This window comes from Leguminivora glycinivorella, chromosome 7 (genome assembly GCF_023078275.1).
Source record: "Leguminivora glycinivorella isolate SPB_JAAS2020 chromosome 7, LegGlyc_1.1, whole genome shotgun sequence".
Taxonomy (NCBI): domain Eukaryota; kingdom Metazoa; phylum Arthropoda; class Insecta; order Lepidoptera; family Tortricidae; genus Leguminivora; species Leguminivora glycinivorella.
The window spans coordinates 22097127-22113617 of NC_062977.1; the positions used below are offsets into that span (position 1 = coordinate 22097127).

Consider the following 16491-nt stretch of genomic DNA (forward strand, 5'->3'; position numbering starts at 1 on the left):
AAAAATAAATAACTGAGCCTATATATATATTAGATACGTCCCACTGTTGGCACAGGCCTTCTTTCAGGCATGAGAGGGCTCGGACTATAGTCCCCACGCTAGCTCAGTTTTCGACCCGTAACTGACTTTTCGTGTGACACGTCGCGAGAATAGGCATAATATGAAGTTATTTGACTTGCCTCCTATTTCAAAAATCAGCTTCTTTAAGGGATTTGATAGAACTGTTAAAATCATTATAAAACAAATTTGAACTTTTTTTGTCTTTCTAATATGGAATTTGTTTGATAATACGAATTGAGTGACGTCACGGTCAACTCAGTTACTGAATTATATATTTCTAACCTGCCTTTTGGATAAATAGAAACCGTGGCACTAGGAGGTTCCAAGGACAAAAAAAAATAAGTTCTGTCCATGTTTTCCTTATATCTGATGCTTTACTTCGCTAAGCCATGGTATAAAATTTTTATTTTATCTACAGTCAAGTCTATTTAGTTAGGTGTTGTAATACGAAGTCATTTGAAAAGGCGTCTTTAAGGAATTTGTTTAAAGTTATCTAATGTCCTATCCTAATATTTATATTTTTATTTAAATTGTTACTATAAAGTTTTGGAGCATAGTAACACATAATATTCCCTTTTATCGCTAAAATTATTTTGTGCAATCATAGCCTCGGCAAAATTGAGTAAAGTCCATATCGATAACAACCAAAACACAATAAATATCGTATAACATAAATAACTCAATTTTTACAACTTCACTAGTGCCAACTTGTGATCTTACGACCTCAAAACGTGATATTTATTACCTTACATTGAAACATGTTGACTGGGTCAGAGGTTTCTAGTAAAATATATATAATTATACCTACAGATGACATTAAATGGTGACAAAAATATATAAAACTTGAATGGCAATGGGTTTTTTAATGATATGACGCTTGATGGCTTGACACTAGCAATTAAGACTGTGTACTTAAATATAATCATTAATCATTCTGATTACATACATTGTTAAAACTAGAACATTCATACAGATTCATGCTATTTATAGTAAAGACAGATATAACTCGATACAGACATATAACCGCCATAGTATAATAAAATAAAGAGTACTATCGTACAGTATGGCCACTCAGGCGACGCGCTGAAAGTGCCGCGGCGCCCCTTTCGGTTACCTCACAGTTACGCGCCTGTCAAAAACACGAACAGTCGACCTGTCATATTTCACTCATACAAAATAGTACGCGTTCACATACACGAGCTAACATTCAGGCGGCGTTTCAATATATTTGATCGCCAGTGTCCGAGTTGTGTAACCGCTTAGTTTTACAACAATTGTAAGAAGTTGCTCGTTGTGTAGACGACAACCGCAAAATTGCAGGTTACAACTGAATGAGACTAGCTCAGGACCGGGAGAAGAGGCGTACTAGAAGAGAGGCCTATGCTCAGCAGTGGGCGATAAAGGGATGATACAAAGACGTATAGACGGATAAAGTCTAAGAAAAAAACGTACCTCAAAGCCCTAGAGAAAAAGGTACGGTGGTCTAGATGGCGTTACACCTTTGCGGAACGCTCGGCTAGATGGCGCTAATATTAATATTTGACATTTTAACACATCAAGCTAACAATATGGGTCAAATTGTCAAAACTGAGGTTCAAAAGTTTTAAGCTTGTATCGAGAGATGGCAGTCTATGCACTGTGATTACACATTTTACTTTGACTGTAACTCGATAATACTCGATCCTCTTTGATACGATAATGAGGTTGATCTGTGTCCCCCAATATTTTATTTACATAGCTGTGGCATTTTTTGTAAGCTTACACGGAAGACATGATGGCCGCGGGAGTATGTCGCCGCGAGATAGACTACCCGTCCTTATGTCATTAATACAGTTAGAAGAAGACGTGGCATCTATCTCGCGGCGACATACTCCCGCGGCCATCATGTGCTAGGCCTACAGGCAGGCAAATATGGTCGCGCGATAAATGATATAACATCAGGCCCTTTCGCACTATTTGCAAGTGCGATAGGGATGGCCTGATGTTTTATCGTTCATCGTGCGACCATGCTATCGATGCAACTTATCTAATAGGCAATTGACGCCATGTTGAGTCAATTCAGTTTTATAGTGAGTAAAAATTTTTATGCACATTGGGATTGCGCAAAATCCGATTGCACGCATTGCAAAACTCTGCTTCGCAATTTGCTATGTATAAGAATAATAGGCCTATTTTCATAGCCAGAAGTAAGTAAATGTTGATTTACCCCGAATACAAATCCAGCATGAAGTCGATTTATTTTTTCTATTCAATCTTGGCTTAGGATCCGAATAAATGGCATAATCAAAGAGAGACATATCGTCACTACTTTTAAAAAAACTTGTATCTTCGTCTGTCAATGAAAAGAAAATTGTAGTATGTATGGAATGCATATAGACTTACTGCGTTTTAACTTTGAGGAACAGCGTGAGATACGAGATTTTTTAAAAGTAGTGACGATATGCTCAGTAGTGGGCAATAAATGGTTGATATGATAATGATAATTCATAATTCATATGTTTAACCCCGTTGAAATCCCGTAAAAAAACGACTACGAATTGAATACTTTTTTTATACTACGTTGGTAGTAAACAAGCATACGGTCCGCCTGATGGAAAGCGGTCACCGTAACCTATTGACGTCTGCAATCCAAGGAGTGTCAAATGCGCGTTGCCAACCCATTAAAAACTTGTACACTCCCTTTCGCTTCTACACAGCAAAAAGGAGTGTAAAAGTTCTAAGGAGGGCTCTGGTTGCCGACGACTCAAAGGACAACAGGGCAGAACAAATTAGTCCTTCCGTCGCCAGCACACCGCACCCTCGTTGAGCTCTGGCAGCCTACTCACCGGCAGGAACACAACACTATGAGTAGTGTCTAGTGCTCTTTGGCTGCGGTCTTCTGTAAGGCGGAGGTACTTCCCCAGTTGGGCTCTGCTCTAGATTCGAGCGAGATGATATCGGCTGTGCTGTGCCCTACCACACAAAGCGGAATATCATTCGCTATGCCCTACCTCCTTCACTATTCAGTTTATTCTTGTTATCTACGTGCAATGACTATTTTTTCATTCTAAGCCTAAAGTCCTTTAAGTCTAACTAACCCTTTGGCTCAGTGATCCAAAGTGAATTTGGCCACAGAAAGAGAGATCGCCACCTGTTCCGATCCTGCGCAGCCTCTTGCCAGTCACTGACTTGAAGCGTCCATCCTCCACCCACTGTCCTCCCAGCGGTACCTTCGACCCGCCGGCGGTCTCCATCCAGCCGGTCGACCCAAGAACCTCTCTTGACAGCCCGATCGTCTCCCATTCTGAGTAAGTGACCGAACCAGCGAAGTCTGTGGGCTTTCGTTTCGCCGATGATATTGGGTTCGGCCACTAACCCGGCAACTCCTCGATCTCAGGCATCTTTGCCGACTCCTCCAGGTGCCATCGTCTTTCTCTGAATACGGTGACCGCTTTCCATTCCATCATAAAAAAAGGCCAAAAACCGCCGCCATAATGAGTAAATGTCAATATAATGTGAATTTTACCTAGGTTACCAACCCAGCATTTGGCCGCCTCGAAGTCGGGGGAGTGTAGCACGAATTCCCGCGCGGTCGCGTCGTAAGTCGCGGTCGTGCGCATAAGTCGAGCGTCCGAACCGTGCGCCACCTCTGTCAACGCGAATGCTGCTAGGATCTGTAAAGGGTTAAAGGTTATTAAAAGTCTGACAAAGTACAATGTTGTCTTTTAAAATTAGGAACCCTTATAGATAAAAAACATCTTAAAGCAGAAATCTGTTCAATAGATCACTTGCTAATTTTCGCTCCATGCAACCACTAGGTAAACTCTAATTAGTCTCAGACATAACTTAAAATAATAAATTAATGTTCAATTATAAAACAATAGTAAGTAATATATCTAGTTTTAATATTTGTAATCTCTTTCCAGATCTCGCAAGTTTAATTTTTGTTGAAATATATGTACTGACGTGATTGCTTGGACAGGTCTCAAAAGATCACTTGCTAACGGCAACCAAGACCAGCGTTAAATAAGATACCAATTTTAAAACAATAGTAGTTATCTTGACGCTGGCGATGTTTATGGGTCCATAATTCCATATTGGCTCATATAAAATTATTTGTTATAAAATTATTGCTTATACCGATTTGTGCTCCGAATGATCATTTGTCATAATTTTACTTATCATAATTTTGTTTCATTATTATCAATAGTACTACTATCACTGTTCATAATAATCATTTAGTCGAAAATTTTTAATCATAAATTCTATACAAATATTTAATAACATTCATAATTTTGTGTTTAAGAAAATGATTCATCATAAAATTATTTAAAACGTTTTGGGGAAGTTCTATGAAAAACTTGTGCCATTTATAGAAGCGCGCTTGGAGCTTTTAGTGACATACATATACAATTTACATTAAAAAGTCGTTTCTGGTTAGCTCACGGTCAACCTAACACGCTCCTCCTCGCTACGCTCGTCGTCGCACCTAACTGGACTGTCACATGTGATGTCTGTTCTGTTAACAATAATATAACGATAAATTATATTACTCGCAATCGTTATGATCAATAAGTATATAAACATAAACATTAGTATAAAACGTATTTATGATGAATGACATTATGAACATAAGTCATTCGAAGTTACGATAGTTATTAACATAAAATTGTTATAAATAATGATCATTATAATGTAAAATTGTATGAGAAACATTTTCGGTCTACCAATAATCTATATAACAATTTTATATGAACTTTGGCGCACCCGATGTTTATATATATGTAGTTACTCGCCCAGCGGTGAGCTATCAAAATCACCGTGTCTCTTTTATTTTTTCTTCTCTTTTAGTTGGTTTTTTATAGACGATAGCTCATAGCTTACTAGCTCGCGGTGGGACCAGTGCCTTAGCGGGGTCGGACTGAGGCGTTCCGTTACGTTTTTACTAAATCTTTCTTAGGTTATTCCGTCACTAGAAAAAAGCGGCAAATGTAAAAAAAATGCGCAATCGTCGTGTCATCCTATAAAACAATTTTAATTTCGCATCTGTTTCTAGCACAAACTTCTCAGATATTTAATTATACATTAATTACATCAAGAGGTTTCATTAAAATTGTATTACGATCCTCCACATACCTCCTAACAAACCTCCTGACAATTTCAATGTTCTTTATTTTTTTGCATAACACTATAATAATGATCATTATAGTTCTATAATTATCATTCTAGAGCCAGACAAGCTATGTTGATAGATATTTTTATAGAGCTGACTTGCTAAGTCAATGTCACAAGTTTGAAGTAAAATACCTATAGTTGAGTTTTAGGGCCAATTGAACGTGGCCCGTGGGCAAACACGAGAGCCTAACTAACTAATATGGCTCTGCGATCCAAAGAGAATCTTGGCCTCCAAAACGAGAGCACGCCACCTATCCCAATCGGTATATTATAAATTTCATCGACATCGCAATAATAAATAAAAATAAAAAAGCCTTTTATTTCTCGCAGAACTTATAAAATAATAATCTTACAAGAATAATAGCGTAGAATTAATTGTAACATTAGAAAATGATTATATTATTTGATTTCGTGACTCTATCATGCAGTTACAGTACTTATTTTATATTACACTACTTAAGATTCAAATTTAAGAAATTGATTTAATAATAAATTAGTAAATATTTGTTTAGTGAAATAACATTATCAATAAGGTAATTGCAGTATCAGTACAAGACGAGAACCCCTCTTAGTTGAGGGTAAAGGCAATAGTCGTTATTAAAAAAATAATGAAATAAGTATGCAAATATGTCCAAAAAAATATGATAGATTATTTTCCGCTACTGTATCCTCAGCATTCAAGGAAGACTTATGTTTTGCACCTTAACTTTATCCTTAAAACAGACGTAAACACTTATTTCAAATTTAACTATACCACGTCAGCAATAAGCAATATCAAACAATGGCGAGACCTCGCACAATAAATATTAAACACTAAAGAAATTAGGAATCTCGTACGTTTTTCACCGATTGTTATTTTAAATTATATTATTTTGAAATTGTATGTTAATTTTCTGTATTGTTTATAATAAAGTCACGTGTATCCAAAATGAGGTTTTTATTTCCAGAGAACATTTGCGTAATGATGACGTGCAGGGTTTAAAAGTGCAGAGATGAGTTTATCGACTGGCATGGCGGGTAGTGACCCTGCGTTTTTTGACGGAGTGTGTCTGTGTAAGTGTGTATGCAGCTTAACACATGAAGGCTCCAGTACACAATGGCCCATGCTGGCCCACTACAGGCCATCGCCATTGTGTACAGGGGGTAATGGTGTATGATGGCGGACAATTGTCAATCGTGGTGCGCAATCGGGGAGTTGTCGGTTTTTTGGGCACACTTCAAAGGAATCGTGGCGTAGCGTGGCCTGTGGTGTTCACACAATCGGCCATTGTTTAGTTTGTCACCGACCGCCTGACCGGGATAGTGCACTTTTTTGTTGCTAGAACTAGAATTTTTGATCGCCCAAAATATCAGTACCGTGGAGCAATGAAGAAACTTTAAAGTTTATTGATTTATATCAATCTGAGCCTGTAATACTTGTAAACAGTATATAAATAAATAGCCGCAGCCGTAATTACTTCTATGTCCATCGCAAGTGGTTTGCCAGCCAGCAATGAGACATGCGCCACTGTGTGAACACCAAGTGATCGTGGCCTACAATTGTGCATTGCAAAGCGTGGCCCATCACAGGCCATTGTGTACTGGAGCCTTGATGTGTGGGACTCGCCGTTTATTTCCCCTCTCCCAGCGAGAGGGGGGAAACTTGGCCCTTCCCACTAAACCCACTCCGGCGTTTCACCCCGGCATAGTGACCCTGCCTGTGATGGCTGTCCTGGGTTCGAATCCCGGCAAGGGCATCTCTTTGTGTGGTGAGTACATTTTTCAGTACAGATGGTGATTTTTTACGCACTACTGCAAGAAGTGGTTTATTTCTTGTCAGGTCGAAACTTCGGACGGCCATGTGTACTGAAATACTCGTATACACGTGCGAAAAGGAAATTCGTAACTCGTGTTTTGATCGAAACTCGTTTCGATTCGAACTGCCATTTTTTGCGCACTTTATATCGTAATGTACTATTTCCTGAATGTTTTCTATTTACATAAGTATTTTCTATATTTTACTTCTCGCTGTCTGAGTTATAATAACTGTAGTTTTTGTGTAATTATCACTGAAAAGAAAACCTGTATTTTTCCTGATTTCACTTGACGTTATTAGATTTTTAACCCCCGACGCAAAAACGACGGGGTGTTATAAGTTTGACGTGTCTGTCTGTCTGTCTGACCGTCTATCTGTCTGTCCGTCTGTTTGTCTCTCTGTGTGTGTGTCTGTTTGTGGCATCGTAGCTTCCGAACGGATGAACCTATTTCGATTTAGTTTTTTTTTGTTTGAAAGCTGAGTCAGTCGCGAGTGTTCTTAGCCATGTTTCATAAAAATCGGTCTACTATGTCGCGGTCGGGGGATTTTTCAAAATTTTAATTTTGTGGTTAGGTACCTTGATGAGATTCTACGCGGTACGAACTCAGTTATTAAAAGTCATGAAAATGTGTGTGCATTTATAAATAGTGTTCATTAATAAAAGCGTTAGGTAAGAGTATGGAAGAAATTACATATCGTCACTAGTTTGAATAAAACTCGTATCTTTGTTAATGAAATGAATAGAAGAATGCATTAACTATGCATGGGACGGCATATCGTCACTACTTTTAAAAAATCTCGTATCTCACGCTGCTCCTCAAAGTTAAAACGCAGTAAGTCTATATGCATTCCATACACACTTACTACAATTTTCTTTTCATTGACAGACGAAGATACAAGTTTTTTCAAAAGTAGTGACGATATGTGACATTATCTGGGTAAAGGGACCTTATTGCGCGGCGTCGTATTTGTACACGAACCTCGCTCATAACGCTGTAAGCGCCATCGACAATAAGGTTTTACCCAGATAATGACACATATACAGTAACTGCGTTTCAAGTTTAAGTAGCAGTGTGAGATATTTACGAGATTTTTTTCACAGTAGTGATGATATTTAAAATTATACTCTTGCACATGAAGGGATTTCCAATGACAATCAGAACATGGTTGAGAACATTTGCAGTGCAAATAAATATTTTTCCTCGATTTGCCAAAAATAATAAATGTTTAATATTTTCACAAGTTAACCTCTAATAAAACTGAGAGGTTTATTTTTAAGCGAATTTGAAAACCTTATTTTCTAGAAGAATCTAAATTTAGAATAGAACTTCTATGTTTGAGTCATTTATAAGTAGGTCACCTTTATAAAAAAAAAACACTGGTTCAATTTCAACCCTAGCGTGTCAGCAAAGATGGTTTGTCTGTTTGGAAAGTCAAGAGAAATGTATAGGGCCCAATACATTCCACGACGCTTGACTTTCGGAAGACTTTTTTTAAATTGTCATCTAAACTCGCTAGGGTTGTCACTCACCTTTCTCTAAACCAATAGTGCCTCATAGAACTTGTAATGTCGCTCAGTACCCAGGGAAAGCAAAGCGTTTGAAGGCAGATATATCCCGGCCCGACTAGAGTTGAACCACTGTTTTTTTTAAATTGTCATCTAAACTCGCTAGGGTTGTCACTCACCTTTCTCTAAACCAGTAGTGCCTCATAGAACTTGTAATGTCGCGCAGTACCCAGGGAAAGCAAAGCGTTTGAAGGCAGATATATCCCGGCCCGACTAGAGTTGACAGTTGAACCACTGTTTTTTAAAATTGTCATCTAAACTCGCTAGGGTTGTCACTCACCTTTCTCTAAACCAGTAGTGCCTCATAGAACTTGTAATGTCGCGCAGTACCCAGGGAAAGCAAAGCGTTTGAAGGCAGATATATCCCGGCCCGACTAGAGTTGACAGTTGAACCACTGTTTTTTAAAATTGTCATCTAAACTCGCTAGGGTTGTCACTTACCTTTCTCTTAACAAGTAGTGCCTCGTAGAACTTGTAATGCCGCTCAGTACCCAGCGAAAGCAAAGCGTTTGAAGGCAAATATATCCCGATAGCCATCTTGACTGATACACTAGGGTTGAGAGACTGGATTGCCTCGTTGATTGTCATTATAACTCTGGTCTGGGGACAAGAATATTTATATTAGTTTTTATTATGCTAAAATGGTATTCCATCCTTATTGCAAATAAAGTAACAAAAAAAATGTATCCCACACGTCACTACGCCATATTGCGGAATTTCATTACAACTATTTTTTTCATATTATACTGAACTAACAACGAATATATCAGAATAACAGCGCCCTCTTGACAATAGTCATATATTTCTGATCAGGCTATACATATCTGTCATTGTAGTTCACCTTCAATAAGGCAATATAATAAATTATTATTAGATAGATCCTTCTACATGTCACACATACATGTCATATAGGCGGGCGTCTTCAGAATTTGGGTCCCCCAATTAGCAAAAGTTGTTAACAAAAATTAACTCACTGTCAGTTTTGTGACGACAATTAAGCATAAAATGTGTTTTACATTCTGAATGTAGATTATCGCTTTAAAGTTTATGTAATTAACACAAGAACAATTTATTGAAATTCCATGCTTAATTATCGTCACAAAACTGACAGTGAGTAAATTTTTAACAACTTACGCTAATTGGGGAGTCCAAAATTCTGAAAATGCCCAGGCACACAAAAGTTTTGACAACATTATTTGAAGGTAAGGTTGCCATTGTTCTAAAATTTTCCTGCGTGTTAAAGGACACACGCAGGAACGTTTTAGAACAATGGCAACCCCGGTTGACTACAATCTAAAATATGACTTTAAGGGTAAGTCAGATAAGACAACTTAAGGTTACCAGTGTCAGTACACTCTCGTTCTAATTTGTATGTAAATATCAAATTTAAGGCCTGAGTGCACGATCGTATTGGGCGTGCAGCGAGACGGAGCGTGCGGCGTGCTTGTCAAACAATTGAAGCTCACAAGTGTCCTGAGTCGACGCTGCATAGAGTGGACGCACGCTCGCCCGCCCCGCCAAACGCTCCGAGCGTCCACTGAGGCCTTACAGCTAACCATTAATTGATATTTTTTTTTTAACAATTTATAGATATATCATACCTGCTGGTATGGTGAGCACTGGAAAAATAATGAAAAAAATCTATCACAGATAAACACGAAAATAGATTCAATTTCTAAAATAACTACACTTAGGGCCACTTGCACCACTGGAAATGGAGGGGTGACCCTCGGGTTAAGTTTTTAAAATTAAATGGCCTCAGTCCATTGGTGGGACTATTTTGCCAGTGTCAAGGTATATTAAGCTAATTGTTATTGATTTTGGTACGATAAGTACGACAGTGTACGGTAGTTGGCACTTGTAAATTGATAGCTAGATTTTACAAGGACACGTGAACTATCGGCCGTTGACGAGAAAAAAGTGGCTAAACGCGTTTCGAGATTAATTCTTCATCAGTATCTCACTATAACATTAGTTTACTGCATAATAAGCTATCGATATTACACTTTAAACAACATTAATGAGCAAAAGAAGGAGAAATTATTCACGACACGATACCGCTAAGATGGCGTTCGAACCGGAAGTTCCAAACCCTTGGGTTAACCCACCATTTTATATGGAATTTGACAGTTGACAGCCCACTAACCCTGAGTTAAGTGGTTGGTTGGTGCAAGTGGGCCTTACAACTTGATAATACATACATACAATCACGCCTGTGTCCCATGAAGGGGTAGGCAGAGCACATGAAACTACTCAGGTTTCAGTGCCACTCTTGGCAAATAAGGGATTGAAAGAAAACGAAACTGTGACATAACTGTGAAACTTGATAATAAATGTTGATAATATCTTTCATTAATATGACAATGTTAAGATGGAATTTTCCATCGCCATGCAAAGAAGGGTTAAGGGTATAAGACATTGCGGTCACCAGTGTCAGTACGCCCCCGTTATGTATGTAAATTTTTAAGTTGTCCCTCAAGATTACAAGTTGTAAGACCCGCAAAAAATTCAAATTGTAAATAGTTGAAGGTATAATTTTGATAACCGCCATTTCAGAACAATGTCAATGACATACTGTCTTGAAATGTCCTTATCAATACTGAGTCATCTACGTAGAATACCTGTGCATACGATAACGCAGTATTTACAAACTTATTTAGATAAGGAAAATACCCTTACTGATAATTGGTGTGAATCATAATTAGTCAATGGGCGACAATATATTAATAAAACACTTGTTTGGAAGCTATGGCTTTGCAGCGCATCATGTTATCAATGTTATCATAGATGAATAAGTAAGGGAAGAGACGTCTTTTTTGTAGCGAAGCTGTCGCGCGTTTGCATCTTAAAGACGCTATGCGGTCGCTAGCTGTGTGCCCCTCGCCCACGTGACTCTAAACCACGATGCAAACGCCATTAATTTACCATAAGATCATAGAGGATTATTCGTCTTTTAAGGAATTACTTATGTAAGGGAGGCACAGATGTCATATATACCATAGATCAAGCAAACGTATCTACTTAGCGTGTCAAATGAACTCAGTGAAATCCACTGAGTTGTCCGTCTTTACTCGCAGCTTGCAGCTTTCGGGCGTCAATTTTTGTAAGTTGAAGTCAACCAAAACATAAAAAATGCCTCGTTACGTGATATTCAATTGCAACAACACAAAAATTATGAACAATCAAGAGCCTGAGACATATTTAAAATTACAGGCAAGAATCAACTTCAGTACAAAATTTGACACGCTCGGCCCATTTACAAATATATGAATTTGTTTCTTCTATCTAAATTAAGTTCTGTGAAGGGAAGAGTTGTAACTTCATAAATATTCATCGTTATTTGTATAGGCAAAGAGGATCGAGTATTATAGAGAGTTAATTTCAAAGTAAGATGTGTAATCACAGTGCATAGACAGCCATCTCTCGACACAAGCTTAAAACTTTTGAACCTCAGTTTTGACAATTTGGCCCATATTCTAAGCTTGATATGTGTTAAAATGTCAAAAATTAATATTAGCGCCATCTAGCCGAGCGTTCCCTAAAGGTGTATCGCCATCTAGGTCACCGTACCTTTTTTGGTATGGTTTTGAGGTGTTTTTTTTTTGGACTTTATCGGTCTATACGGAGTTACATATGTCTTTGGTATAGTCAAGTTATAGTGACATCTAGCGACAATCACGCGTCAACTAGCGTAAATTATCAGCACTGCTACTTGTCAATAGATGTCCCGACGAACGAAGAGTCTAATGCTCACCAATTTTTAGCTAATATTACAATAGTATTAATCAGTATTCTGTTTCCAATTCCTTCTGCTTGTAATCAACATCAGTACAAAATATAACACGCTCGGCCCCTATATAAATAGAAATAGATGAAAATGTTTTTTCTACACACCAAAGGACACCATCTCTCTAGCTATACCGCAATCCCGTAAAGGAGGTGCAAGCACACATTGCTGACCCTTAGAGTTGGTCAAAGGCGCCTAGCCTAATCAGAGATAACATATACTAGAGAAATTTCGTCAGGTACCACAGCGGGCGGGTGGTCTAGTGGTAAGGACGTTAGCCGCGTAAGCTGGAGACCCGGATTAGATTCCCGGCTCGGCCACCAGCGGGCCTTGTCGTTTTTTCTTTCGTGTATGATATCTATTTATATTTCAGTTTGTTTCTTCTATCCAAATATAGTTCTGTGCGTAACTTACTTTTTTACTATAACACAGTTGCATCATGTCAGGTGTGAGGAATTTGTACTGGTTTATCCTGTTGACTTGGATCTGGGTGATGCGTTTCTGCTCCTCCACCGATGGGGTGACTGCGGAGTGGGCGAAGAGTGGGTCCTTTTCCAGAGTGTGCCATATTTTGTACTGTAACAAACGAGATATTTGATATTTGAAATTTATTATAAAATACATAGTATATTTATTAGCCTTAGGTAAAGAAGAAGCACTGGTAACGTAGTAGTAAGAATGTTCGACTTTCAAATCGGTGGTTGGGGATCCAATATGTTCAAATTCTAGCTTGTGAGCAATGATTTTTCTGAATTATTTTATATTTGCCAGTCAGTGAATTTATTGATGTTTCAGGGCTTTAAAAAAAAAGTACGGCTTAAGTAATAAGAATTTTAAGTTAGTGTTAACTTTTAGTTCAGACTGTCACATTCTACAGAGTGGGACCTGTAACAAAGGCGAAGAATTGAACTGTAGGCTATTCTCCTTATACTGATCAACATTTGTTCAGTGACTTTTAAAAATTATGAAGTCTTTAAATTTTTAATTTTTCATACAAAATAAATATTAGCTTCAATGTACGCCATTATTGTTGTCATTGACGTTGTCTGTTACACTTTAGACTTAACAGAATTCGCAATACATTACCTCTTAGAAAAAACTTTCAAGGGTGATAAAAATCAAAATACCTACATGTTATTTTTAAAAGTCGCCGAACAAATGTTGATCAGTATAAGGAGAATAGCCTAGAGTTCAATTCTTCGCCTTTGTTACAGGCCCCACTCTGTATATAAGTATTTATTTTCTTAGTTTTTTTTTTCAGATAGGTAATATTAATTTTTTATTGTTTATTTATTTAATTTAATAAGTTTACACGGCATTACAGCATAAAACACCAATACACCGAATAAACTAAAATAGACAAAATATTCAATTACAATAAATATTACAACAACAAACATAACATACGATATTTTTCTCACAGTTCAAAAACATTTCAACATTTTCAAGTCTTATTACCATACATTAAAGCACATTTAACATCACACATTGTAATAACAATGGACGTAATTATTATCATCGTCGAATAATGACTAATAAGTCACTTTTGTCACTTTCCCCAGTAAATTGGAAATCACCATTCTTATTGACCTAATGAGTAATGGCAAAGAGGATCGAGTATTATAGAGAGTTACCGTCAAAGTAAAATGTGTAATCACAGTGCATAGACTGCCATCTCTTGACACAGGCTTAAAACTTTTGAACCTCAGTTTTGACAATTTGGCCCATATTCTTAGCTTGATATGTTTTAAAATGTCAAATATTAATATTAGCGCCATCTAGCTGAGCGTACCCCAAAGGTGTAATGTCATCTAGGCCACCGTACCTTTTTCTGTATGGTACTGAGGTAAGTTTTTTCTTAGACTTTATCTGTCTATACGGAGTTATATATGTCTTTGGTAATAGATAATAGATAACCCCCGTCCTGAGCGATTACACGGGGCGGGTAAAGCTAGGAACATATTACGCGGACGTCCGCCATCGCGCGACCGCGGACGCGGATCTAGACAGTGAATATACACATAACCGTGCAAACTATCGGTCATCGGTCGTGGACGTCGCCTTGAGCGCACGTACGTCCGATCAAAATCTGGGTCGCTGGATGTTTTGGTCAGCCGAAGCCACGTCCCGAAGACCGTGCACACTGAACGGTCGCAGTCGCGCTCGCGGACGTCCGCGTAGTATGTTCCTAGCTTAATCGTAAGGTAAGGGCTGAGCTGAGTGGACGCTCGTAGCGGGTCGTCCGGCGGGGCGGGCGAGCGTCGCCCTACTCAGCGTCGACTCAAGACTTGTATGAGCTTCAATTCAACATGCACGCCATACAGTCAACCAATTTAAACCCTAGGCCAGCTTGTACAACTATGTCATAGTGACGTTATAAATCAGATTGTAAGAAATCTCTTACTGCTTGTCATTTTGACATGGTTGTAGAGTGGCCTATGGTTTCAATTGGTTGACTATACGCCTCAACCCGCTGCACCAACAGCATCCAACACATAATTTTCTATTTTATCAAAGGAAATGACATACCAATTGGTGTTCACATGGTGTTTTCCATACATAATAAAGTGGAAGCTCCGGCCGGATTTGCCCGGTCTACTGTGAATCATCATACTTCACCATTCTTTATGTATCTCAAAGATCTGTTACAATCATAAAAACATAGCTAACTAGCAGTGGCGTGGTGTGAAAATATTCGTTGATAAAGCCGGAGGGGTTTTCTGGATCTGTTTTGTATGAACTTCTATAGATACTGGAGAATTATAGGGAACCCGTAGGGAATCGAGTTGTAGCGACGCCCCGCCACTGCTAACTAGTGACAATGACCTAGGTAGGAGAAACCTATCCTTCACGAATAAAATTTAAAGTCAAGGTCAAAAAACAATCTTTCTAATTGACATTTGGAACCTCATTTTTGGTGTTTATAATTCAGTTTTTCGTATAATTTCAGCTAAAAATATAATTATTGAAAGTAAAAGTAAAATAAATAAATAAATTATGTCTTCAATTTATGTAAATGAGTAGTGTGACTAAGTTAATTCTTTGTAGTTGGTTCTCTCCCCTCAAAGTTTGAACTAAAATTAATTCAATGTTATTATTGTTTACTTAATGAATAATTCATAATGAATTGTATAATAATGGTAATGGTATGGTAATCTAAAAAAAAAAGATTAAAATGTATGTCAATATGCCTTAATAATGTAACTCCTTGAAGCTTTGTAGAATGATTAGATTATACATAACAGATTTTAATGCAATTGTGATGTTTACATTAACATTTTTACACTTGATTGTATGAAAATTTAAAATCTCTCTGCATAATAATTAATGTATTTATTAATGACAAAGTATAATTAGCAAAAACTGCTTAATCAACAAACATTACAACCAAGTTTTTTCTAAGATCCTGACTGAATTATTAAATGTAACATTTACTTTGGTAATATTTTATTTATTGCAGATACTACAAATTTATTTCTTGCAAGCTTTTATTTAACTTGCCCTGTGGGACGACCGGTCTGGCCTAGTGCATAGTGACCCTGCCTGCTAAGCCGCGGTCCCGGGTTCGAATCCCGGTAAGGGCATTTATTTAACACAGATATTTGTTCCTGAGTCATGGATGTTTTCTATGTATATAAGTATGTATTTATCTATATAAGTAAGTATATCGTCACCTAGCACTCATAGTACAAGAATTGCTTAGTTTGGGGCTAGGTTGATGTGTGTAAGGTGTCCCCCAATATTTATTTTATTTATTTTTGGACCGAATCTTCTAAGATTCTAGAACTTTTAAGTTCTATTTGACCCATAGCTAGATTTACAATTGAGATCAAATTTTGCATACATACATATTTAATCTGAAGACAATACAACACATGATGACAATGAAGACAAGACATGGCATTGATAAGTAAATCTGTAATATTTGTTATAATAAAACACAATATTGGTGTGTATTTTTTTAATACACTAATTGTTATCTATTTAATAATTATTAATAGTTTTGCATGTTATATTTTACTTACATTACCATAAATGTTAATTAAATTCCGCAATTATTAAACAAGTACATATTTCCGTCACACAATGTTTAAAATCTTAGTGGACAGATACAGTTTGTAAATAAAA

General features: G+C 37.4%; 1 protein-coding gene across 2 annotated transcripts in view; it reads right to left on the bottom strand.

The window, feature by feature from the left end:
- The window catches only part of LOC125228263 (peroxisomal acyl-coenzyme A oxidase 3), a 38346-nt gene that overhangs the window by 20772 nt on the left and 1083 nt on the right, over positions 1-16491 (bottom strand). The window contains exons 3-6 of one of the 2 annotated variants that reach the window (XM_048132760.1): positions 12778-12939; positions 10178-10195; positions 9018-9176; positions 3566-3713 (exon numbers count right to left, since the gene is read on the bottom strand). In XM_048132760.1, the coding sequence (XP_047988717.1) occupies positions 3566-3713; positions 9018-9176; positions 10178-10195; positions 12778-12939 (487 nt within the window). The remainder of the gene's footprint in view (positions 1-3565; positions 3714-9017; positions 9177-10177; positions 10196-12777; positions 12940-16491) is intronic. The other variant, XM_048132761.1, reaches the window with a different exon arrangement.